The sequence below is a fragment of the Dasypus novemcinctus genome, chromosome 18 (assembly GCF_030445035.2).
Source record: "Dasypus novemcinctus isolate mDasNov1 chromosome 18, mDasNov1.1.hap2, whole genome shotgun sequence".
Classification (NCBI taxonomy): Eukaryota; Metazoa; Chordata; class Mammalia; order Cingulata; family Dasypodidae; genus Dasypus; species Dasypus novemcinctus.
This window is the reverse complement of record NC_080690.1, coordinates 87,839,929-87,863,867: the sequence shown is the minus strand read 5'-3', so window position 1 is coordinate 87,863,867 and position 23,939 is coordinate 87,839,929. Positions and strand designations below refer to the sequence as shown.

Genomic DNA, 23,939 nt, shown 5'->3' with positions numbered 1-23,939 from the left:
GAAATATCCGAGCCCACCCGAAGGAGCCCGAACCCCAAATCCCATCGCTGAGTAATGCGAGCGCGCCGAGGCGGCGCGGCGGCGGCAGCTGCGCAGGCGCAGAGCATAGGCTGGTGGTGAAGCGCCTAAGCGGGTAGGCGACGGAAATAGCCGAAGCGGCAGGGCGCCCGAGGCCGTTGCCGACCTCCGCGTCGAAGCCGCTGCTGCCGCCGGAACAGAACCGCCTCCAGAACACGTGCTGTCACTTCATTCCATCCCGACCCGCAGCCCCTCGCGGAAGGAAAGAGTGAGCGAGTGACCCGGCCCAGGAAGCCCAGCGTCTGCAGTCGCAGCTGGGCCTAAAGAGACCTGAGCGACTGACGGGGAGGAGGGAGCGGCCGGGTGGGAGGCGGGGCCGCGTGCGGCCCGAGAACAGCCGAGTCCGCCCGAGCGCTGCCGAGCGCGTCCGAGGAGCCGGGCCAGGCCGGAGCCGGACTACGGGAGCCGAGGCGGGCCGCGCGGTGGGCGCGGAGCGGAGCGGCGCGGCGGGCCGGGCGGGCGGCGGCAGCGGCGGAAGAGGTCGCGGCGGCGGGTCCGAGGAGCGGCGGCAGCAGGTCTGAGGAGCAGCGGCGGCGGGGGGCCGGGTGACCGGGGTCCCGGGCCCCGCGGCGGCGACGGCAGCGGCGGCGGCGGCAGGATGATCAAGCTGTTCTCGCTGAAGCAGCAGAAGAAGGAGGAGGAGTCGGCGGGCGGCACCAAGGGCAGCAGCAAGAAGGCGTCCGCGGCGCAGCTGCGAATCCAGAAGGGTAGGAGGGTGAGGGGTCGGAGGTCAGAACCCCAAGATAGGGGTCAGGGTGGGGTGAAGTGGTCGCCGGGGGTGGGGGGTCGGAGGTCAGGGTACGGGGGATTGGGGTGATGGGAAAGTTAGAGGTGGGGAGTGAGGTAATGCGCATGGTCGGGAAAGCCAGGTATCTGGTATTTAGGTCCAGGGAGTCTGAGGCTGGGGGTGGGAGGTGCTCCCGGGCTAGGGATCCGCGAGTCTGGGCTTGGGATAATAGATGGAGGAGGAAAGGATGGTGGGGGGCTGGGATGCGGGGATTGGGGTTGGAGAGGATTTAGGGTATCATAGTGGGGGTGTCAGGAATCCCAGAGTCAGACGAGGGTGCTGGGGCTAGCAGGCTTGGAGTAAAACCGAAACCTGAGTTTGGAGTGACAGGCAAGGGGAGGTAAGATAGTGAGGTTCCGGGGTTGGGATGGGCAATTTATGGGATCAGGGTGGGGGATCAGGTATCTTGAATTTGGGTAGACAGGGGATATGGGCAGTGTCCACCGGAGAGTGGAGGTAGTGGATGTCCTCGTCCACTCCCAGGATTTGGAGTAGTAAGGGGCTGCTGGGGGCCAGGGAGTTAGGGAACAGTTGGGCAGGTGCTCTTGGGAGCAAGAGTGGGGGACCCCAAGTCTTGAGAGCTGAAGACATGGGCTGTGTATACAGAAGAGTATACCCTTGGGTTGGGTTGGGAGCCAGCAAACACAGCCACATCTGAAGATGCACATTTGTGGTGTGCAGTGGGTCCAGAAGAGCCTGCCAGGGTTGGGGACCAGACCCAGCAGGGAGAGGGTTACAGTGCAGGGCACAGCGCAAGACGGGATCCTAGGAATTCCAGAGGAGGTTTTGGGGGTTCTGCTGGCACTTGTCCTGAGGGCTTTCCCCTCTTTCTGTTCCCTGTCTCTGCTTCCCAAACCCAGACATAAACGAGCTGAACCTGCCCAAGACGTGTGACATCAGCTTCTCAGATCCGGACGACCTCCTCAACTTCAAGCTGGTCATCTGTCCCGATGAGGTGAGAGATTGTATAGGCCAGGCTCTCTACTACAGACCTGGGATAGCCCCGCCACAGGGAGGGAGATCTGTTCTGTACACCAGGCCCTGGCAGGATGGAATCCTGACACCTTCTTTCTCTTCCCAGGGATTTTACAAAAGCGGGAAGTTTGTATTCAGTTTTAAGGTGAGTCCCAGGCAGCTCCCTGGGCTGAGGAGGGGCCAGCGGAGGCCCCAGCCAGACTCTGCTGGGCACTCACCCACCTCTTTCTTCCTGAGCTAGGTGGGCCAGGGTTATCCTCATGACCCCCCCAAGGTGAAGTGTGAGACAATGGTCTACCACCCCAACATCGACCTCGAGGGCAACGTCTGCCTCAACATCCTCAGGTGAGGATGCCAGTCTTTTTCTGCCTGCTGGGTAGCCCTTGTGATTTCATGGGCTCCAGTTCCATCTCCACCCCTTCTCTCCTTTCAGTCTGTATTCCTCTGTTCCCTCCATCTCCATATCTTCTTTCTTATGACATGACCTTGGCTTTCTACCTGGCCTGTCCTCTGCAGATTCCCCCTAGCCTCCCACATCCCTACTCTCTTGTGTCCTGGGACTTCACCCTTCAGGCCTCAGGAGGGACTGTGGCGGCTGCCTGCTTGCCAGCCCCTAACTCCAATGTTCTCTGTCCACAGAGAGGACTGGAAGCCAGTCCTTACGATAAACTCCATAATTTATGGCCTGCAGTATCTCTTCCTGGTGAGTAGAGACAGGTGTGGCTCAGAGTTGTGGGAGATGAGCCCCTCTGTCTCTTGGGCCTTCTGACCTCCACCTGTGCTGGCCATAGGAGCCCAACCCTGAGGACCCACTGAATAAGGAAGCTGCCGAGGTCCTGCAGAACAACCGACGGCTGTTTGAGCAGAACGTTCAGCGCTCCATGCGGGGCGGCTACATTGGCTCCACCTACTTTGAGCGCTGCCTGAAATAGGGTCAGCGCTCACCCTGCCCCGCCAGGGCCACCAGCCCAGGCATCCCCCGCAAATATTTATTGGGGGCCATGGGTGGGGGGGGTGAGGGGCGGCCAGTAGGGGGTGTCCTCTGCCCTGGCCTTGCCTCCCCTCCCTGCAACCCTCCCCTTATTTTTTTTTTTTAACCACCATGTGATTAAGGTCGGCGCTGCCTCCCCGACCTGCTCGGCGATGGGAAATGAATTGGCTTGTCTAGCCCCCCGCTGGGTGCTATCTAGCCCCCCACGCTGGGCTCCTGGGTGGGTGGGTGAGGGTCTGGGTAGCTGGAGCCCAACATCCCACCCCTCTGCCATCGGAGGTCCTACCAGGCTATTAAAGGGGAATGTTACTGCATGGCCTCTGCTTCTTCCTTCTGTGGGTACATCACACGGCTCGGGGAAACTTGGGAGAGGGTGGTCAGAGGTGGCATTGGGGTGCTCCAAGCAGACTGCCCAGTGCCTGGATCAGTTGTGGTTACAGTGGAGAGACCAGGTCCCGAGCCTGACGCTGCCTAAGCAGGAGACTGGATCCAGCGCGGAACAGGCACGGCAGCTTGGGGGAAGGTCTGTACCACCCCCAGCGCTGTAGCCTTCTGCTATGGGTGGGCCTGCCAGAGGCCTCTGAGAAGGGAGAATCCAACCCCTTTGTGGGTAATGGGAAGGAGCCCGGTTTGAGACGGATGGGATGCAGGAACTCCAGACTGACTGGTCGAAAGGTTACAGCTCTGCGGGGACCAAGACCCGGGGGCCAGCTCGGCTGCTTAGGCGGGTTCGGCGGCGGGACCCGAACCCGGCAATAGCCCCGGGCTGGCCGCAAGGCAGGGTTGCTGCTGCGCATGCGCCACGCTGCCGGCCGACTCCGGAGCCTGTACGCATGCGTAATTCTGCCGCTTCCCAGCATTCCGAGCGCAGGCGGGGCACGTGACGTCAGGTCGTTTAATCCGGAAACGGCGGCGGCGGCAGCAGAAGGGACAGAACCGAGGGGCCGTCGTTAGTGGGCGCGCCCGGGATCCGAGCGAAGGGTGGCGTAACCCGGAAGCGGAAGCAAGGAACCCGTCCCAGCTCCGGTGAGTGGCTCCTGCCCGGCCAGGGTCCCGGGTGGGCGTACAAGCGGCGGCGCTCGGGGTCCACTCTTGGCCGGGTGTCCAGTGCCTCGCCATTCCTCGGACCACCTTCTTCAGCACTCGGGGGCGCCCGGTCTTTGGCGGCCCGAGATTCTGCCCTCGGTATGGAGCCAGCAGCTCCGGACCCTGCCTGACCTCGGCTTACGGGATCGCCTAATGCCACATCCAGGTCTTTGGTAGCTCCAGGTTTCCTCAGCATCGGGGCCGCCAGTCTTCATGCCACCCACACCCTGTCCTCAGCCTCAGAGCCTCCTCCCTGATTGTCCTGTCCTTTGCGCTCTCGTTCCTTATGTCCCCGTTGTACCCGCCCAAGCCCACCTCCAGTCTGAGTCCAGGTTCTCACTCCAGGTCCTAAGAAAGATGCTGAAACCCCGGGCTGTGTGTGTGCCAACCCCCATTGAGGCACATTGGTAGAAGAGGAGCAATTTTCAGACCTCAGTGTTACCCCTAAAGTCCCTTGGGTTGCCCACAGTCTCAGCCACACCCACCTGGCTACCTATTCACCCTTCCCCTCTAGCCTTTTCTCATGTCTCAGGCCTCCCCTAACTCGATCCCTGCCTCTCACCCTCCCTCTGGGCCCCATGCCCGTGCTGCTAGGCCTTTCACCTGCCCTAGGCCCACCGGCGGGTTCCTGCCGCCATGGACCTGTTGTTTGGGCGCCGGAAGACGCCAGAGGAGCTGCTGCGACAAAACCAGCGGGCCCTGAACCGTGCCATGCGGGAACTGGACCGTGAGCGGCAGAAGCTGGAGACCCAGGAAAAGAAAATTATCGCAGACATTAAGAAGATGGCCAAGCAAGGCCAGATGGTGAGCACTGGCAAGCAGGATCAGGGAGGGGAGCCATCGCATGGTTGGGCACTGTTGTGACAGTGGCAATGGCAGCAAGTCAGGTAGTTCAAGGCGGCAGTGGATGGGGAGCAGATACAGCTCAGTGGTTGAGTGCCTGCTTCTTGTGTAGGAGGTCCTGAGTTCAGTCTGTTACCTCCTTGGAAAAAAAAAAAAAAAAAAAAACTGGAGTGAGGAGTGAACAGGGTCTCCCTAGTTTGCAGGTCTGGAAAGGCCACCTCCAAGGAAGTGATGCTGGAACCAAGGCTTGAGTGATGAAGACAGCAAGCTTGCAAAGATCCAGGCAAAGAGCATCTCAAGCAGACAGAACACTGTGTGAGATGAGGGAGCCTCAGCAAGAGGAGGGGATGATGGGAAAAGTTGATGTGGCCCAGACCTCTTGCAATCATGTGCCTCAGTGGGAGATGAGTTGGAGGGTTTAAGACAAGAGGATTTGGCCTGGGTTATGCTTTAACCAGAAGACTGGTGAGAGAAGAGATGGAGACAGCCTGAACCAGAGAGGGGAGCAAATCTACTTTGAAGGCAGAAGGGTGGGAGACATGAAAGGCAGCAAGGCTGTGGTGGATAGGGTTTAAACTTGAAGAGGAAGGCAAGGAAGAGCAGGTTTGGACAGAAATTCAAAGCTGAACTTCAGATGTGTTTGAGATTCTGGGTTGAGCCTGAGGTGAAGAAGAGGCAAAGTCTGTCTAGGCTAAAGATAGAAATTTAGGAGTGTCTGTTTTAAGTCAAGGGCAGAAAAAGGATGAAGAGTGACCTGGAACCTTGCAGCATTTAGAGGTCAGAGAAGCCAGAAGTCCACAAAGGAACCTGGGGAGTAGTGGACCAAGAGGCAGGGGGGAAATGCAGAGAGGGCAAGCTCGGGATTGGGGGCAGGACTGAGCAGTGACCATTGCCTCTTGCCACACAGAGGTTTCTGAGGACCACAACAGGAGTGGTGGGATGAGGGTACCACCAGCACCACCTGATAGGAATTGTGGAGGAGCAGTTAAAATGCTCATCCCTGTCCCTGCCACTCTTGTCCAACCTGCAGGATGCTGTGCGCATCATGGCCAAGGATTTGGTGCGCACACGGCGCTATGTGCGCAAATTCGTGCTCATGCGGGCCAATATCCAGGCTGTTTCCCTCAAGATCCAGACACTCAAGTCCAACAACTCGATGGCACAAGCCATGAAGGGCGTCACCAAGGCGATGGGCACCATGAACAGACAGGTTTGCCTCTCCCTCCCCTCCTCCCCCAGCTGACTGCAGGAGCCAGACTCACCCTCCCTCTCCGCCCCTTTCCAGCTGAAGCTGCCCCAGATCCAGAAGATCATGATGGAGTTTGAGCGGCAGGCAGAAATCATGGACATGAAGGAAGAGATGATGAACGACGCCATCGACGATGCCATGGGTGATGAGGAAGATGAGGAAGAGAGGTATGTGGATGCCAGGTGTTGGGTTAGAGTGGGCACATGAGCCTGCCTTTCCCTGAGTTCCACTTCTCTTCCCTAGTGATGCTGTGGTGTCGCAGGTGTTGGATGAGCTGGGACTGAGTCTGACAGACGAGCTGTCCAGTGAGTGTGCCAATCCCTGGGCCCCACCCAGTGCCCAGCCCCAGCCCCTCACTTTCCTCCCACCTATGTGCCCCTGACCTCTGCTTTTCCTGCAGATCTCCCTTCCACTGGGGGCTCACTCAGCGTGGCTGCTGGTGGGAAGAAGGCAGAGGCAGCAGCCTCAGCCCTGGCGGACGCTGATGCTGACCTGGAAGAGCGGCTTAAGAACCTGCGGAGGGACTGAAGGCCCTTGCCTCGCCCCACCCCGCCCCACCCCACCCCACCCCACCCCTACTCTGAAGCCAGGGGGTGCTCAGGGCACACTCTTTCTTCTCTGGAATAAAGATATTGGGACACTAAGCCTGGGCCTTTGTGGGAACTGGCCCAAAAACATGTGGCTGGGTATACCCTCAGACAGGAGGTCACTGACAGGACCCAGGAAGTTGGACAGTCACAATGCTTTGGGCATGGGCAGGGATGGAGCAGCCCCCAAGTCTACTCTGGATGGTCAGGGGCAGGTGAGAAGGGGAGTGACACTAGTGACACTGGTGGGCCCCTCCTCACAGGCCTGCCTTGGTCTCAATACTAGTGTCCCCTGGGCCCAGCCCAAATGGCGTCAGCAGGCTCTCCAGACCAGGACAGGTCCCTGGGAGCCAAGCACTAGCCTGGCCCAGAGGGGAACTGATGAGGACAAGCAGGCAGGGGAAAGGAGGTGGTGGATCCCGAGTCAGGTCCCAAGGGCATGGAGAGCCAGCATAGGCTGCCCTGGCCCCACCACCCCACAGGGCCCCCACTCATCCTGCGACGCCTCCTCAGCACCCAAGGCATGGGTGGAGACGGGGTTTGAGCAGCTAGAACCCCCCCACCTGCCCAACCACCACAAGACTGGAGGGAGAAGTGGATGCATACAGTGAGGCCAGACCGTCACCCACTTCACAGTCCCCGCCACTCCAGGACCGAGAAACCGGTGAAGTTTTTATTAAATCCACAGAAGTAAAAACCATATAGTGGGGGACTGGGGTACAGGACCACCAGGAAATGGGAGCAGGTCACCGGAGGGGAGAGAAGACAGAAAACAAAGCCAGGCCAAGATGGCCACAGAGGCCCTGGCCTCAGAGGCCATCGCTGGGGCCCCCAGGCAGCTCTGGGGCCCCTAGGCCAGCCCCAGGCAGGCTCAGAGGCGGAGGTTCCACCAGCACAGCTGAGAACTTGGTATCACCAAAGGCCTCGTTCATCCGTGTCTCGAAGAAGCGCTGCAGGCCGATGATGGACTGCACGTCCGCCTTGTCCTGGGGCCAGGAAAGGGGTGTGGCCAGAGAGGGGTGTGATAAGCTGCCCAGGCTGAGCCCGCACCTGCCCACCCTACCGCTGCACAGGCTCACCTCTGTTAGCTTGTTGAACTGCTTGAACATGCGGCCCACATCCTGGGCAAACTCCTGGGGGGAGCTATATGGGGGTGACAACTTCTCCTGGAGGCGGGCTCGGATCAGTGTCAGGTCCAGGGTGCCGCCAGGCTGGTCCTGTAAGCAGGTGGGCCGCACGGGTGAGTAGGCGCAAGGTAGGCAGGTACCCACCCTTCCCTTCCCAGTCTTGGGGCTCACCAGGGAGAAAGTGGAATCGGTGGCCAGCTGGTGCAGGGGACGGCACGGCTCATGGCAGAACAAGGCAAGCAGAACGCGCTCACACTTCTAGACAACATGGAAAGGGCAATGTCAGAGCTGAAAGGGGCCCCATTCCCACAGACTCTCCCAAGCTGGTCCCACCCCCAAGGTTCCTCACCCGCTGGTTGGCTGGCGAGAGCTTGGCCACCACACCAGAGCTATCGGCCCCATCCAGGCTGAGGCTGCCGTCCTCCTCCTTCAGGTCAGGAAGCACATGGCACAGGGAGCAGCTCCACTCCTCCCTGGGGTGGGTGGAAGTAGAGCAAGGGGCCTGGTTAGGAACCCAAACCCACAGCGCCTGCCCACCCTGGCCTGCCCGCCAGCCCTGGCCCGCACCCTGGCACGTCCTGCAGGGTTGGCAGGTGGCAGTCCAGGTGGAAGCAGAACTCGCACTGGTTGCACATGACCAGGTCACCTGGCTTCTGGCAGACACGACAGATGGTAGCGCTATCATCCAGGGTGCCTGGGCCGCCAGCTGGAGCCGAGGCACCCTCGGGAGCCACCACCTCCAGACCAGAGCTGGTGCTGCCACTGGGCGAGGCCAGGCGGGGACCCTCAGCCCCGGGACCTTCTGTCAGGGCCATCAGCACAGGCTTGGTTTCAGGTCCCTCGGCAGCAGCAGGTGGGGCTCCAATGGCAGCCTCAGTCTCTTCCTCCTGCAGGGGACCACGGCAGTCGGCAGGATGCAAGTGTGGGTGGGGGCAGGTGTCACCCCACTGCTACTGTCCCTCAGGAAAGGCTCACCTTGACAATAGCCATGCCAGGGAGGGGAGGGGCCCCAGGGGCTCCCGGGGGCGCAGCCCCAGGTTGGCCAGCAGCGGCTGCAGCACCACCACGCTCAATGACAATAAGGTTGTAGTCCTCAGTGGTGCTGCCTGGGAACACCTTGAAGACGGGAGGCTGGCTGTCGGCCGTGAGGTCCAGGTCCAGGCGCTCAAGGCTCACCCGTGGCACCTTGCGCATGAGGCCGCTCACCTCGCCCTCACCTGAGCGGGACCTGCAGGGCACGGCCTGGTGTCAAGTCCAGGTCTAGACCCGTCCCCTGGCATCCCCTAGCTGGCCCTGGGCTCCCTCTCCTTACCGCTTCACACCTGACACGTGCGGCTCTGCACTGGAGTAGGGGTCATCTGCCAGGAGATGGGGAGAAAGAGGTACCAAGTTGGAGTGGGAAGAGAACACCAGCCCCATGCCCCCTTCTACCTGGCTGGCGTTGGTGCCACTCACCTGCCCCGAAGCCGTAGCCTTCCTGCACCTCCATGGACTACAGGCAGAGCAGAGTGGACAGACTCAGGCTAGAGTCCTGTGGGACCCGGTACCCCCTCCCCTCCCACTCGCAACATCCCGCTCACCTGGCTGCTACTGGAAGCTTGCTTGCTCAGGGGTCCTGGAGCCCGTGGGGGGGCCATGGGCGTAGGGCCGGTTGAGTTGGTGCCAGGACGCTCTGCCACAATCTTGCCTGGAGAGGAGAGAAAGGAAGCAGCATGAGGAGGCGCAGTGCCCCAGGGCAGGGCAAGAAGAGGGCCCAGGACCCACCAAAGGCCTCGGCACTCTTGGTCCAGGCATTGAGGTCCCACTGGAACTTCATCTCGCCATGCGGCTCCACGGGATCCACAATCATCTTGAGGGCACGGTGCAGCTGGAAGTAGATCTGGGGCAGGAAGGGGGTGTGAGTGGCAGGGGAGCAGCCCTCGGCCCAGAGCCCACTGGGAGTCACGGCCTGCCCACCCACATACCAGCTTCTTGGAAAGCAACAGGGCAGTGTTGTTGTCACTCTCCAGGGCCCACGAGGCAAAGCGAAGGATGTGTTCCTGGTGCTTCTGGATCTTGGTCATGGTCCAGTGCTGCCGTTCCAGCCGCTCCTGCTGACCCTCAGTCACCTTCTGTGAGGGTAGGGGGTAGGGTCAGCAGCGGGGAAAGAACCAGAGAAGCCTTCTAGCCCAGAGAGAGAGAGAGACCATACCTGGGCATCATTGACCAGGACGCGGCCCCGCTTGTTCAGCTCCTTCATAATCTGCAAAATAGCCATCTTGACGTCCACCTGCACGCGCTTCTGCACGTCTGACACCTGGCGGATTCTGAAGGAAGCGGAATGGGTCAGATCAGGCAGGTGCACAGCCAGGTCCCCCAACGGTCCCAGCATCCCAACTTACGAGCTGCGAACCTCCTTGGTGCTCTTCTGCAGTGTGGCATGCTTGTCCCCAAGGCGCTTCACCAGCGAGGCAAGGAGCTTGCGCTGGTTCCTCACTGCATCCTCCAGGAACTGGTACCTGTCAGCCAAGGAAGGCCGTGATGCTGAGCACAGGTGACACATGGCCCGCACTGCCCACCCAAGCCTGCCACAGGACTCACTGGTGGTCCTTGTGGGCATTGAGCTGGCAGTCCCGGCAGGTGAGAGTGTCACAGCTCTCGCAGAACAGCACGAGAGGCTCGTGCTTGTGCACGTTGCAGTAGACAGTGCGCTCACCGTCCCGCGACTTGGCAGGCCCTGCAGAAAAGGGCATTGTGAGGCTGGCCCTCACCTCAGGCACCCCAAAGAACACCCGCCCCCAGCAGTGCCAGGGAGTGCCAGTCTGCAGGTCCAAGCCTTACTCCCAGTGCTCTCCACCCCCACCTCCTCCCTCCCACTTCTGGGAATCAGAACAGAGGGGAAGGATGTTGCCTGCTGCTCCCTTCTGCCCCAGGTGTGCCGACTTTAGAGCACCCCCCCCAGTCCCCTGGCTCCCTTTATCCTCTGTCCATGGCACCACCTCCCCAGGAGAGAGCACCATCTCCCCAGCAGAGCGCATAAGGGTCACCGTGGCATTGAGACCTCTACTAGTGCAAGCCTAGTGCGGTCAAGCACCAGGGATCTAGAAACACCCTACCCACACTCAAGGGCTGTATGCGTGACAGGGCCTTGCTGGGCTCTCCTCCACTCAGGAAGAATATGTGTCACACCAGGACACTGGGAGCACCATCAGGGCCTCTCTCTGGGATCTAAAAACCCCCCATCCCGCTAGAAAGCTGTCCTGGCACACTAGCCCTCCCTCTGTGACAGCCCACCTAGCCTGCGGCACATTGCCCTGGAGCCCAAGACAACCCCACCTCTGCCCTGAACCAAGATCCACTGTGGACTCCTGCCCTCTAGGTGGGAATTAAGTGCGCAGTAGCTCACAACCAACCAACTTGTGGGCATCCTGTACACATACAAAGTCAACTGTGAACATCACACTGAACTCCAGGAGAAAGGTTGTCGTCCCACAACTACATTTCCAAGATTCGCCATCTCTGACAAGCCATGCTCAAGGTGCCCATGCCCCAAGCACTGACTTAAGTTAGAGGACCAGGGAACCCCAAATCCAGACAGTTCCTCACATCCTTCACCAAGAACACTGGCTTTCCCCACCTGTGCCTGCCCTTCCCTTCCCGGGGCCCTACACCACACCATCTGCCCCCTAGGCACCCAGACACCCCTGTGGTCCCTGGGGGCCTTTCCCTTTCCACCTGACCCCAGAACCCCAGCCCTCCTGCTCAAGGCGGCTTGCCAGTAAGACTTCCTAGCAGTTACCCCTGGAGAGTCCCTGCCACCCTCACTGCCCATGTACCAGTGGAGCGCACGGTGTGGTCCTTGGTGTATTTCACTCGCTGGTGCGCCTCCACACACGTCTCGCACAGCGGCTCCGAGCACTCTACGCAGTAGCTGGTGGCCGGCGCGTTATCCTCACAGCTGGTGCAGCACTGCCGGGCAAGGGCGGGGTCAGAGGGGGCGGGGCCGCCGGGGGCCCCACATTTACATCCCACCCCACCCCACCTGAGAGCATGCAGCTTTCCCCGGCCCTGGGAGCCCGCCCGGAGCGGAGTGGGACTCTTCCTGAAGCAAACGGAGCAGCACGCACCTGGTTTGCATCCTGGGCATCGGTGGCGGCCTTGTTACCACTGTCGCGCATGAAATAGTTCTCCACAATGTCTTTGGAGAAGCACTGCTGCTTGCACACGGGGCAGTCCACCACTGCGAAGGCCAGGGAAAAGCGGGAGGCCTGAGCTCCACCAGGCCCTGGCACCCGAGTATCCCTCCGCGCGCTAGGCAGCCACCGGGCTCGACGCCCGGCCCGACCCCCGCCGACTCACCGGAGCCGTCGCCCGCCGCCCCGCCGTCCCCGGCGCTGTTGGCGGCGGCGGGCGTCGCGGGCCCGAGGCAGGCGCTGCAGGCCGAGTGCAGGCAGGGCAGCAGGCGCGGTTCCCGCTCGGGCCGCAGGCGCTCCCGGCACACGCCGCAGTGCTCCAGCAGCTCCAGCGCCTCCCCGCCGCCCGCTGCGGGGGACGCCGCCGCCGCCGAGGCCGAGGCCGAGGCCGCCGTCGCCGAGGAGGCGGAGGCGGAGGCGCGCTTTTCGCCGCCCGCTGAACCCTCGCCCGGGCCCGGGCTGGCCGAGGCGGCCGCCGCCGCCGCCGAGGCCGCCGCCGCCGAGGCCGCCATTCACACGCCGCCGGGGGCGCCCAGGGGGGAGGAGGGGCGCGGGGCCCGCCGCGCAGGCGCAGACGCGATCGCCGCCAACGGCCGCGCCGCCCGGGCCGCCTGGGCCGCCGCGAGGCCGAGCGCAGCTGCCGGGGCCGCCGTCAGCCGCGCGCGGGGCGCTGCCGAGGCCTGGCCGGCCGCCGCCCGCTCCCGCCGCCGATACCGCCGCCGAGATGCCGCCGCCGCCGCCGCGCTCTCGGCCCACGCCACGCGCACAACCGCTCGCTCGCGCGCCCGCTCGCAGAAAGAGCCGCGGCCGGGGGGCGGGACAGAAATAACTGGCGCCGACGCCACCGCGCACGCGCGCTGGGCGCCGCGCGTCCTGGGGGCGGGGCTTCTGCCGGCCGCCGGTCCGGACGCTGCCAGCACGCAGGCGCGAGCGCTGGCTCCTCCCACCACCTCCCCGCGGCGCCGCTCGCGCGGCGGGGGCGGGGCCGTGGGGCGTCACCGCCGCAGCCTAGGGCGTGCGTCTCCCTAGACCCCAAGCCTCGTTCTGCGCACGCGCCCCGGCCTGCCGGAGCCAGCCCTGCCCGCCTCCCCTGCCCCGCGGCCAGCGGGCAACTTCTCCCACCTCTGCGTCACCAATCGCTCCAGGGCGGGGGCGAGGCCAGGGGCGGGCTGGGGGCGGGTCCGGAGGCGGAGGGTCCCCGTCCCTGGGGAAAGGCCGCGGCTGCCTGAGGGTGGTTTTAACCTTTTTATTGTAAAATGGGAGAAATACAGGAAACTGCCCAAAGGCCGGCCGAACCCTGGAGTCGCGCCCGCGCCGCAGGCGTCTCCACCGTCCACCAGCCTCCCGACCCCGAGGCTTGGCCCTCGTCTGCCCGGCGGCGTCCACATCCTTCGCCGCCGGACCGGGAGCAGGCTCGAGGGCGCACGTGCCGCGGGGCCCTCCCAGGCCCGCATCGGCGCCCCCCGCGGTCCGGGCGTCTGGGAGGGCGCTTCCAGGAGGAGGACGCGAGGCCTGCGCAGACGCGATCCCCGCTGCAGGCCGGGCGGCCCGGGGTACGGCCGAGGGAGCCGCAGGACTGGGCGGGACCCTGGCTCCCAGTGGGGCCTGGGGTAGGGCCGCGCGCCTGGGTTCCCGCCCCTGCCTTTGTTCCAGCCCCGGCGCGCGGCCCCCCGAGCCCGAGCCCCGCCCCATCCCCTCCCCTCCGCCCCTTCTCCGCGGGCCTCAGCGCGCGCACCGCCCGCCCACCCCGGTAACGCCCCCCCAAACTCCTCCTCCTGCTAAATAGCCCCGGCGCGAGTCCCTCTTCTCTAATAATTGGGACGAAGCTTGGTAGCTGGCCGGGCAAGAAGAGAGGAGAGGCGTCCTGAGCGCTTTGCACGGCTCCAGCCCGTGCCGAGCCCTAAGCTCAGGAGTGACCCAGTCCTGGGTCCCTGGAGCAGCCCATGTAGCCAAAACAGGGCTGCCTAGGGAAAGGGCGCCGCGGGAAGGCCAGGTTGGCAGAAGGGACAGCAAGTGCGAAGGCTCTGAAGCAGGCCCCTCAGTTCAGGCCCTCTGCTAGACCTCAGATGCTGGCGCAGAACCTCAGGGGCCCTTTCTGAGAAGCTGCGTGGCAGGGCACAGATGAACGGGAGGAGGGACGTCTGACCCCTTTGCCTGCGCTCTGCCCCCCAGTCGGCCCCAGCTACCAGTCAGTATGGCGTTAGACTGTCCTCCGTGTCCTTGGCCAACCCTTTCCAGCCTCTGTACCTTCCCGGCACTAATCCACGGAGAACTAGGCCTTTTCCTGCCTTGCAGACTCAAAGGGGTGAAGCAACAGTGCAGGGGTTGCTGAGATGGCTGCCTGACCCGTCCCACCTGACCGCAAGCCCACGGACAGCCACCCGCCTGCTCTTCCCTCCCCCAGCCCCACCCTTGCCCCGGTCCTCCCACTCGGGTGTCACGTCCTCAGGGGGCTCAGATCTCTGTCCCGAATCAGTGCTTAGGGTTGCCTGAGGACTCCTTTTTACTGACAGATAATTCAGGTACCATATACTTCACCCATTTAAAGCGTGCAATTCAACGGCATTTAGTATAATTAATATACATCCCATCTTTACCACTCTCCAATTCCAGAACATTTTCAGCACCAGGAGAACAAACCCAGAACCCACTGGAAGTTTCTCCCCAACCACTAGCACCCACTAACCTACTTCCTACCTCTATTTTTGAAGTTACCCTTTGTTTTTATTTTTTGTTGTTCTTCAGTTTGTTTATGAGGTACCAGGGGATTGTACCCAGGACCTCGAATGTGGGAAACTGGTGCTCAACCACTGAGCACATCAACTCCCCTGAGTTGGTTTTTTTTCGTTTATTTGCTTGTTAGTTTTTTGTTTGTTTGTTTTTAGGAGGCACCAGGAACCAAACCCAGGATCTCCCATGGGGGAAGCAGACGCTCAACTACTTGATCTACGTCTGCTACCTCACATAAAATTTTTTCTCCCATTTTTTTCCTATTTTTTATTTATTAAAGTATATCGCTTATGCATAAACATACATAAATAATAAGTGTATAGTAAGAGTTGTGAACTTACAAAACAAATATACATAACATCATACAGGGCTCTCATACTTCACCCCACCACCAATACCTAGCATTGTTGTGAAACATTTTTAACTAATGATTAAAGAGCATCCTTAAAATATTACTACTAACCAAAGTATCTTACATTTGGTTAATTTTTCCACTAATCCACCCTATTATTATTATTATATCATTTATGTGTGAACATTCATAAACAATAACTGTATAGTAAAAGTTGTGAACTTACACAGCAAACATCATATAGGGGTTGCATACATCAACCCATCACCAACTCCTTGCATTATTATGAGACAGTTGTTACAAATTATGAAAGAATATCATCAAAACTTTACTAACTATAGTCCTTATCTTACATTTGGTGTATTCTCCCCCAACCAACCCTATTATTATTTTTAAAATATATTTTTATGACAGAAGATGTAAACTTACAAAAGAATCATGCACATGTGCAGAATTCCCATGCAACACCCCTCTGTCAACACACCACACTGTGGTGGCACATTCATTACAGATTATGAAATAATATCATCAGACTATTACCAGGTCCATAGCATACATTTGGCACACTTTTTCCGTACTCCTGCATTATCAACACAGTTCATCTTTGGCATATATACAAGAATAGTACATTATTACTGTTAACCACAATTTATAGGTCACTCCAGTTGTATTTTTCCCATGCTTTTCCACATTCCCACCACCCAGCAATAGTGATGTATATCTGCTCTAGCTCACAAGGAACACTCTTGCATCTGTACCATCAACCACAATTCTCATCCACCTCTGGATTGACTGTGTTATTCAGTCCCTGGATTATTCTCTAGCTATCTGTCAGTTGGCATTTACATCTCTAAATACCCTTTTCAGCCACAATCCCATTTATAAACAAACTGTTACTACAATGTGTTACCATCAACTCTATGCATTTCCACACTTTTACAGTAAAGGTAATTTAAACTTCTACATACATTAAACACCAGTAGTCCATCTCAGTCCTCCTCTTATCTTCTTTGAGAATCCACCACCTACCCCCAGATCTTGAAGATGTTTCCCTACATTTTGTTCTAGGAGCTCTGTGGTACTTGCTTTCTTATTTAAGTCTTTGATCCATTTTGAGTAAATTTTTGTATAAAGTGTGAGATAGGGGTCTTCTTTCTTTTAGCTATAGATATCCAGTTCTTCCGACACCATTTGTTGAGTGGAATGTTCAGCCTGAGTGGGATGAGCTTGATGTGCATGTTAAAAATCTCTTGACTGTAGATATAAGAGTCTGTTTCTGAACCATCAATTTGGTTCCATTAGTCCATTTTGTCTGTCTTTAGGCCAGTACCATGCTGTTTTTACCACTGAAACTGGATAATATGATTTAAAGTCTAGAAGTCAGAGTCTTCCAACTTCACTTTTCCTTTTTAAGATGTTTTTGTCTATTCAAGACCCCTTACCCTTCCAAATAAATTTGATAATCATGCCTTCCATTTATTTTTTAAATGCTGGTAGAATGTTTATCAGGATTGCACTGAATCTGTGTATCAATTTGACTAAACTGACATCTTAATGATATTTAGTCTTCCAATCTGTGAGCATAGAATGTTCTTCCAATTATTTAGGTCTTTTTAAAATTTCTTTTAACAATGAGTTGTAGTTTTCTGAATACAAGTACTTTACATCATTGGTTAAGTTTATTCCTAAATATTTTGTTTTATCTGTCATATTTTATTTTTACTACTCTTTTGAGACTTTGTTACTCTTACTATATAATCTTCATTTCTAGACTCTTCTAAGCCTCTCTCTCCTGTATTTTCTTTTCAGACTGTAGCACACCTTTTAGTATGTTCTGCAAAGCTGGTTTCTTGGTTATAAACTCTCAATTTCTGTTTATCTGTGAATATTCTAAACTCATCCTCATTTTTAAAAGACAATCTTGCTGGATATAAGATTCTTGGCTGGAAGTTTTCCTCTTACTCTATCTTAAATATATCATACCATTGTCTTCTTGCCTCCATGTTTTCTGATGAGAAATCGGCACTTATTCTTATTGGGGATCCCTTATATGTTTTACATTGATTTTCTCTCACAACTCTCAGAGTTCTTTCTTTGTCTTTGGCATTTGACATTCTGATTAGTATGTGTCTTGGAGTTGTTCTATTCAGATTTATTCAGATGGGAGTACATTGTGCTTCTTGGGCATGGATATTCATGCCCTTCAATAGAGTTGGGAAATTTTCTACCATTATTTCTTCAAATATTTCTTCTGCCCCTTTTTCCCTTCTCTTCTCCTTCTGGGACATCCATGACATGTATGTTTGCAAGTCTCTTGCTGTCATTTAGTTCCCTGAGACCTTGTCCAATTTTTTCCATTCTTTTCTCCATCTGTTCTTTTATATGTTCATTTTCAGTGGCCATTTCTTCAAGCCCACCAATCCTTTCTTCTGCCTCCTCAAATCTGCTATTATATGATGCCAGTGTATTTTTCTTTTTAGCCAGATGTACCTGCAGTTACCTGGATAGGCTGGTGCAGGGCCTGCCAGCCTCCTCCCTGGCAGAGGTGGGGCTGAAGCCTGGGCTAGGGCTGCAGGCTGATCTGGGTGAAAGAAACTGGTCCCTACCTTTCACAGTGGTTTTCAGTCAGCCAGGCTTCCCCTCATGCTGGGGACAGAGTCAAAATGGCAGCTACTGGCCTCTTCACACCTTGGGCAGCTTCAAACTTTTGCTGTCCTTAGGATTATACTTTAGCCCACCAAATTTACTAATCAGTAGCTAAAGTTGATGCCCAAACATATCTTCCTCCCCCATTTTTGGGAAGTGGAGCTTCCTATTCCAGCTGCAGAATAGTTCCTAAGTAGGCTTGTGTCTCCAGTGGAGGATGGGCACTGGCCTCCATGGCGTGGAGCACGCTACTTATGACTCTTCTCTGCACATGGGCAGTCTCCTCCTTCCATTCTTTCAAGGATGTTCCAGGGTGCTCTTCTGGTCTCCTGGAGCCCTCAACCAGGTGCTTTAGATAGCTCTGGGTGATTGCCTACTGCCTATAGCAGGAGCTGACTCTAGGAGCTCCTTACTCTGCCGCTGTCTTGCTGCGGTGTGTGGTTCTCCTCACATAACATTTTACAGTGTACAACTCATTGGTGTTTGGTACACAGACAGTGTCATGTGGCCATCCATCACCTCTGTCTGGTTCCATGTACCCAAAAGGACATTCCACACCCATTAGCACTCGTTCCCATCACCCCCTCTACCTAGCCCCTGGCATCCACTAATCTTCCCTGTCTGTACAGATTTTGTAAACTTTTCATGAAAGCTTATCATACGTAGGAAAAAGCAAACATGTCATACATACAGTACTATCATGCCTAGTGGTATCAAGAAGGAGAACCCTGCAGGCACCCAAGCCCCTCATGCCCCACCCAGGCCACTGCACACCTGCCTCCACCACAGATGAGCTTTGCCTGGGCTACGATCAGGGTTTGCTTCTCGGCCTGGCCTCTCAGGAGCACATTCATGGGTGGGTTGTGGCTGCGCCCCTTCCCTGGGTGGGCTTCGGAGTGCGAACACCCACTGTTGGTTTCTGCATCACAGACAGGTCGGCCTGCCTTGTGCTGAGTCAAACACCCCTGCTGAGGACACTGCCACAGGCAGGTCTGGCTGGCTTTTCTTTAAGTATAATGTGGAGATAACAGAAGGTTCTACCAGGAGGCGGGGTGAGCAATTCCCATTTCAAGGTTCCAGTGAGGAATGCCTGGGAGGGAAGTATTAGGTACAAGGCCCTTGTAACAAATTACCCCAAGCTGGGCATGGAGCAGCGGACTGTTCTCTCACAGTCCTGGAGGCAGAAATCCTGAGCAGGGCAGAGCCAAGTTCTGGGGCTGTGCTCCCTCTCAGGCCCTTGAGGCTGCTGGCATTCCTGGGCTCGTGGCCGCTCCCTGGACTCTCTAAGGCCAGAGGTGCTCTCTCTGGGTGAAACCTGAGGTGGCATTTAGCCACCACCACCCCACACCCCTCATCACACCCCCCACCTCCCCACCCTCAGTAATCCAGATGGCTCCACAGTGACACCTACAGTTCCAGGGTTAGGACAGGGATTTCTTTGGAGGCCAATATTCATCCTCCTTCAGTTCCCATTTCAAAGATAGAAAAAACAATCCTGGGAGAGGTGAAGGGCTGTCCAGAGCCCGCCGGCCTGTATGTGTCCACCCCGACTCTCAGATGCCCTCACACCTCCCAGCTGCTGAATTCCATGGGACCCTGTTGCCCCAGGGGAGGCAGGGGAGAGAGGTGAAGGCCGACCCTGTCCCATCATCTGAAGTTACAGGGATAAGAATTGGGGGGGGGGGGTATGGAAGGCACCTGAGCATGGAGGCAACTCCCTTTCCCTGCTGAGAGGGACCAGGGCTCCTGGGAGAAATGGCTGGTCCTAGGGCTAGAGCAGGAAAATCCCAGGTAAGCCTGGAATACCTTCATTTGCCACAAAATAAGGAAGTGTACAAAGAATCATGGGACATGTAAAAAGGATACAGGAGGAAATGGATAGAGTTGATGCTAACAGTGAGAAATAGTTTGTTTATAAATGGGATTGTGGCTGAAAAGGGTAGTCTAGGGATTAAATACCACTTGACAGAAAGCTGGAGAATAATCTAGGGACTGAATAACACAGTAAACTCAGAGGTAGATGAGAATTTTGGCTAATAGTACAAATATGAGAATGTCCCCTGTGAACTAGAACAAATGTCCATCACTATCGCAAGGTGGTAAGAATGTGGAGATGCATGGGAAAAATATAATTTATATAACCTGTGGGCTATAGTTAACAGCAATACTGTAATATTCTTGCATCAAAGTCAAAGGTGTACTTTGCTAATAATAGGGGAGTATGGGGAAAATATGCCAAATGTATGCTCTGGAGCATAGTTAGTGGTAACAGCGTGATGATATTATCTCATAATCTGTAACAAATATTCCACAATGGTGGGGTATGTCAGTGAAGGGTTGTTGTATGGGAATGCTACACATGAGCATGATTGTTTTGCAAGTTAACAACTTCTGGAATAAAAATATATTTTTTTAAAAGTAACCCTAAAAAAATAATTTAAAGGACACAGAAATCAAATATGATAACACAACAACCAGAAAGAATGACTGTTGTTGATGGATACACAGGGAATTCACAGCCATCCATGACTCCATAATGGTTCTCAAAAGAAGAGAAAGTCAGAAAATTAAGCCCATCTGTCAGCATTGGAGGCAGCTCATAAGTCAGCCTCTCACTCTGAGAATTCAACATTAATTCTGTCCTCCCAAGGGAAGCTGTATTTTAGGGGAACACATGGCTCCAGCTCTCCCCTGTGGAAGAATGCCAGCTCATAATTAGAGGTTAGGTTGAGAAGACATCATTTCCCAGCTCTTGATGAAATCCCTGCCAAGGAAGGATTTTCTGCTGATACTCACACCACGAGCTGCCTCAGGGCGTGTGTGTGGGCAGTGGACAGTCCACCTGAGATCTGCCGTGGATGCAGGGGGCCCGCCGCACCCCTGGGGTTTGGCCTGGATCTCATTTCCCATTCCCAGAGTATAGGGGCAAGCAAGGGATCAGGGACGCCACAGGTCGGCCGGGGCCCTTCCAGGGAAGGGGGTCTTCTGCCAAAAGCCAGGGTCCACGGTCTTCCCACAGCAGCCACAGGAGGCACGGTAAATCTCTCTTGCCCACACGATGGGTGGCTGTGGGGGCTGGGGCTGGAGCAGGGGCGACGGGCATGAACAAAACTTTAAATGGAGGCTGGATTTGGTGGTGGCTGCACCAGGATACATTCTACCCAACTAAAAATCACTGAGGGGGTGCCTGTAATGAGCATATTTCATGGCATGGAAAGTCTACCTCAATAAAACTCTTAAAAAGGGGGTGGTGGTGCATCAGCAGATGATAAACAAAATGTGGTTTCATTCAGCCATAAAAAGGGATGAAGTTCTGATGTGTGCTCAAGGTAGATGAAAGAAGCCAGACACAAAAGACCATGTATTGCATTATTTCATTCAAGTAAAAAATCCAGAATAGGCAAATGCACAGAGACAGAAAACAAATTAATGGAATGACAGGGTTGGGAAGGAGAGGGAGTAGGAACCAACTGCTCTTGATTATTGGGCTCTGTTTTGGGATGATGAAAATGTTTTGGAACTAGGTAGAGTTGGTAGTTGCACAACAATGCAAGTGTACTAAATGCTACTGAAGTGTTCACTTTAAAATGGTTAGTATTACATTATGTGATTTTCACCTCAATAATCAGAAAGGCAGGGTGCATGGATCCACAGTGGCAGAGGGACATACCAGATGCCAAGCAATTGTGAGTGGGTCCCTGGCGAGAGACTGGCAGCCAGGGCCTGTCTGGAGGCAGCTGGTGATTTGGGCATGTGGATGTGACACCTTAAGGAGTGAGGAAGCTACTAGGAAATCCATCTTTGTTTTTCAAAAAGACATCCTGAGATTAAAACAAAAGCTAATCAGTGCCTTGCTGTGATCAGGTCAACTTTGGATTCAGTCTACTTTCAAAAGAAAGCATGTTTATATACTGTGCCAGCAAAACCAAACAAAAACAGCAAATGGTCAAATATTCAATCCTGTCACCAAAAATGTCATGATGTAACTAATAGGAACAAGATGGCAAAGTGAGATGCCTCAGTGTTCTGCCTCCTCCAACCCCCCAAGCTTTGAACCAGCAGGAACTGGTGGAAACATCTTTGTCAAAGCTCCAGAAAACAGTTAAAGGATGGCAGCACCAGGGCAAGTGCCGAATCAAGAAATAGGCTACTGAAAAGTGGTGGGATCTGGGTGGCCAGAGGGACTAGCCATCTGTGGCAGTTTGAGATTATTTTATGACTCCCAAAAATAGAAAGATTATGTTTGTAAACTAATCTAATTCCTCTGGGTATGAGACCCTTTGTTGCATTACGTTCAGCTGAGGTATCTTTGCTTAAAGTACCTGTTAAAGTTAGGACTTTGGATTCGACTATGTCAGTGGGTGTGACTCAGGCTGAGTCCCCACCCCCTTGCTGGGTCTGATATAAGTGGACACTCAGCCAGCCACACAGGAAGAGAGAGCTTGGTCATTTTTCATCCCTCCATGTGACGGAAAGGAGAAGGCTCAAACAGCTGAGACCCTGGGGAGAGATGAACCATTTTGCCTGATGGTTACAGCTGAAATCGGGAAGGGAGCAGAATAGCTGAGCCTGAGCAAGGAAGCCCACAGCCCAGGGGGAAGGCTGAAGCCCCACAGAGATGGGAGCCATCTTGCTTCACCACATGGCAACCCAGCAGGACCAACAGTGGCTGACTCTGATGAGCAAGCATCTCTGCTGAAACCTTGATTTGGCCTTGGAACTATAATCTTTTACCCCCTATATTAGTCAACTAAAGGGGTGCTGATGCAAAATTCCAGAAACGGGTTGGTTTTTATAAAGGGTACTTATTTGGGGTAGGAGCTTACAGATACCAGGCCATAAAGCATAAGTTACTTCCCTCACCAAAGTCTATTTTCACGTGTTGGAGCAAGATGGCTCTTTTTTCTTTTACATTAGCTCCTGACTTTCAAGGAAAAATCATAACACTAGCTGAATACAGGCTTAAAGAACAGACACTTCAGAGTCTAAATTCAAACAATAACAAATTGAAATATCAAAATATCCAGGTTTCAAAAAATGGTTACAAAACATACAAAGAAATTGGAAGTGATAACAAAGGCAAAAAAAGAAGCTTAAAACCTTAGAAATCACCAGTGAGGAGGACCAGACCTGGGACGTTCCAGGCAAAGACTTTTTAAAAATGGTCCTAAATATGCTCAAAGAGCTCAAGGAAAACATGAATGAAGAAAGAAAATCAGGACAATGATAGACAAACACAAAGAATATCAATAGAGAGATGGAAATTGTGAAAAGCAACAGAAGGCTAGAGTAGCAGAAATTAAAAATTCCCTAGAGGGAATCAAAGTTGGCAGAAGAAAGAACCAGTGAACTTGAAGATAAGCCAATTGAAATCATTCAGTCTGAGTAGCAGAAAAAAGAAAGAATGAAGAAAAGTGAACAGAACCTCAGGAGACTGTAGGTCACCATCAGGTATATCCATATATGCATTGTGGGAGTCTCAGAAGGAGAATAATGGCTGAAAACTTCTCAAATTTAATGAAAGACATTGTTTTAGTTTGCTAAAGCCTGCCAAGGCAATATACCAGAAATGGGTTGGCTTTTACAATGGGGGTTTATTAGGTTGCAAGCTTACAGTTCTCAGGGCATGGAGGTGTCCAAATCAAGGCATCATCAGGCAATGCCTTCTCCCTAAAGACTGGCACATGGTGGCATCTCCCTTCTCCTCCAGGTCTAGTGACTTTGGCTTCTGGTTTCCTCTCTCCTGGGTTCCCTCAGCTTCAGCTTCTTGCTCTCATGGCATTTTCTCTGATCCTGTGACTTTCTCTGTGTCTACAGCATTTTCCCTGTATATTCATCCTGTTTATAAAGAACTCCAATAAAATGATTAAGGCCCACCCTGGCCTACATCTTCCTGAAGTAATCTAATCAAATGGCTTTTAACTGACGTAATCTAATAGTCCCACCAAAACAGGTTCACATCCACAGGAATGGAGTAATTTAAGAACGTAGGGAAACGGACTTTGGCCCAGTGGTTGGGGCGTCCGTCTACCACATGGGAGGTCCGCGGTTCAAGCCCCGGGCCTCCTTGACCCGTGTGGAGCTGTCCCATGCGCAGTGCTGATGCGCGCAAGGAGTGCCGTGCCACGCAAGGGTGTCCCCCGCGTGGGGGAGCCCCACGCGCAAGGAGTGCACCCATAAGGAGAGCCGCCCAGCGTGAAAGAAAGTGCAGCCTGCCCAGGAATGGCGCCGCCCACACTTCCCGTGCTGCTGACGACAACAGAAGCGGACAAAGAAACAAGACGCAGAAAATAGACACCAAGAACAGACAACCAGG

The 23,939-nt window shown here is 55.2% G+C and overlaps 3 protein-coding genes across 4 annotated transcripts; 2 read left to right on the top strand and 1 right to left on the bottom strand.

Moving 5' to 3' along the window:
* Positions 1–536: 536 nt before the first annotated feature.
* On the top strand, positions 537–3,145 carry UBE2M (ubiquitin conjugating enzyme E2 M). The gene is made up of 6 exons (XM_058279477.2): positions 537–785; positions 1,726–1,820; positions 1,947–1,985; positions 2,082–2,185; positions 2,480–2,543; positions 2,632–3,145. Exons 1-6 carry the CDS (start codon positions 677–679, stop codon positions 2,770–2,772), a joined length of 552 nt encoding a protein of 183 aa, XP_058135460.1. The 5' UTR covers positions 537–676; the 3' UTR covers positions 2,773–3,145.
* A 556-nt stretch (positions 3,146–3,701) lies between these two features.
* CHMP2A (charged multivesicular body protein 2A) lies at positions 3,702–6,653 on the top strand. Of its 2 annotated transcripts, none has more exons than XM_004472720.5 (6): positions 3,702–3,857; positions 4,512–4,721; positions 5,791–5,970; positions 6,046–6,176; positions 6,253–6,314; positions 6,410–6,653. In XM_004472720.5, the coding sequence occupies exons 2-6, from the start codon at positions 4,554–4,556 to the stop codon at positions 6,535–6,537; spliced, it is 669 nt and encodes a 222-aa protein (XP_004472777.1). In that variant the 5' UTR covers positions 3,702–3,857; positions 4,512–4,553; the 3' UTR covers positions 6,538–6,653. The 2 variants fall into 2 exon arrangements, with proteins under 2 accessions (XP_004472777.1, XP_004472778.1); XM_004472721.4 differs by having other exon boundaries at positions 3,704–3,857; positions 4,530–4,721.
* Positions 6,654–7,242: 589 nt separating this feature from the next.
* Positions 7,243–12,568, bottom strand: TRIM28 (tripartite motif containing 28). Its single transcript, XM_004472724.4, has 17 exons — positions 12,062–12,568; positions 11,830–11,942; positions 11,539–11,671; positions 10,304–10,439; positions 10,105–10,221; positions 9,915–10,029; positions 9,688–9,834; positions 9,488–9,602; positions 9,304–9,410; positions 9,179–9,215; positions 9,036–9,081; positions 8,699–8,951; positions 8,291–8,610; positions 8,073–8,196; positions 7,895–7,981; positions 7,676–7,813; positions 7,243–7,582 (listed from the first exon to the last, which is right to left on the bottom strand). The coding sequence occupies exons 1-17, from the start codon at positions 12,405–12,407 to the stop codon at positions 7,406–7,408; spliced, it is 2,511 nt and encodes an 836-aa protein (XP_004472781.2). The 5' UTR covers positions 12,408–12,568; the 3' UTR covers positions 7,243–7,405.
* Between the last annotated feature and the right edge of the window lie 11,371 nt (positions 12,569–23,939).

What these genes read in the sequence shown, in the direction of transcription:
- CHMP2A (XM_004472720.5), top strand. Translation starts at nt 4,554, where the DNA reads ATGGACCTGTTGTTTGGGCGCCGGAAGACGCCAGAGGAGCTGCTGCGA. An exon ending in TGGCCAAGCAAGGCCAGATG is followed by an intron (nt 4,722 to 5,790) that starts GTGAGCACTGGC and finishes TCCAACCTGCAG; the next exon opens with GATGCTGTGCGCATCATGGC. An exon ending in GAGGAAGATGAGGAAGAGAG is followed by an intron (nt 6,177 to 6,252) that starts GTATGTGGATGC and finishes TCTCTTCCCTAG; the next exon opens with TGATGCTGTGGTGTCGCAGG.
- UBE2M (XM_058279477.2), top strand. Translation starts at nt 677, where the DNA reads ATGATCAAGCTGTTCTCGCTGAAGCAGCAGAAGAAGGAGGAGGAGTCG. An exon ending in GCAGCTGCGAATCCAGAAGG is followed by an intron (nt 786 to 1,725) that starts GTAGGAGGGTGA and finishes TCCCAAACCCAG; the next exon opens with ACATAAACGAGCTGAACCTG. An exon ending in AGTTTGTATTCAGTTTTAAG is followed by an intron (nt 1,986 to 2,081) that starts GTGAGTCCCAGG and finishes TTCCTGAGCTAG; the next exon opens with GTGGGCCAGGGTTATCCTCA.
- TRIM28 (XM_004472724.4), bottom strand. Translation starts at nt 12,407, where the DNA reads ATGGCGGCCTCGGCGGCGGCGGCCTCGGCGGCGGCGGCGGCCGCCTCG. An exon ending in ATGCCCAGGATGCAAACCAG is followed by an intron (nt 11,672 to 11,829) that starts GTGCGTGCTGCT and finishes CTTGCCCGGCAG; the next exon opens with TGCTGCACCAGCTGTGAGGA. An exon ending in CTGGCATGGCTATTGTCAAG is followed by an intron (nt 8,611 to 8,698) that starts GTGAGCCTTTCC and finishes GGTCCCCTGCAG; the next exon opens with GAGGAAGAGACTGAGGCTGC.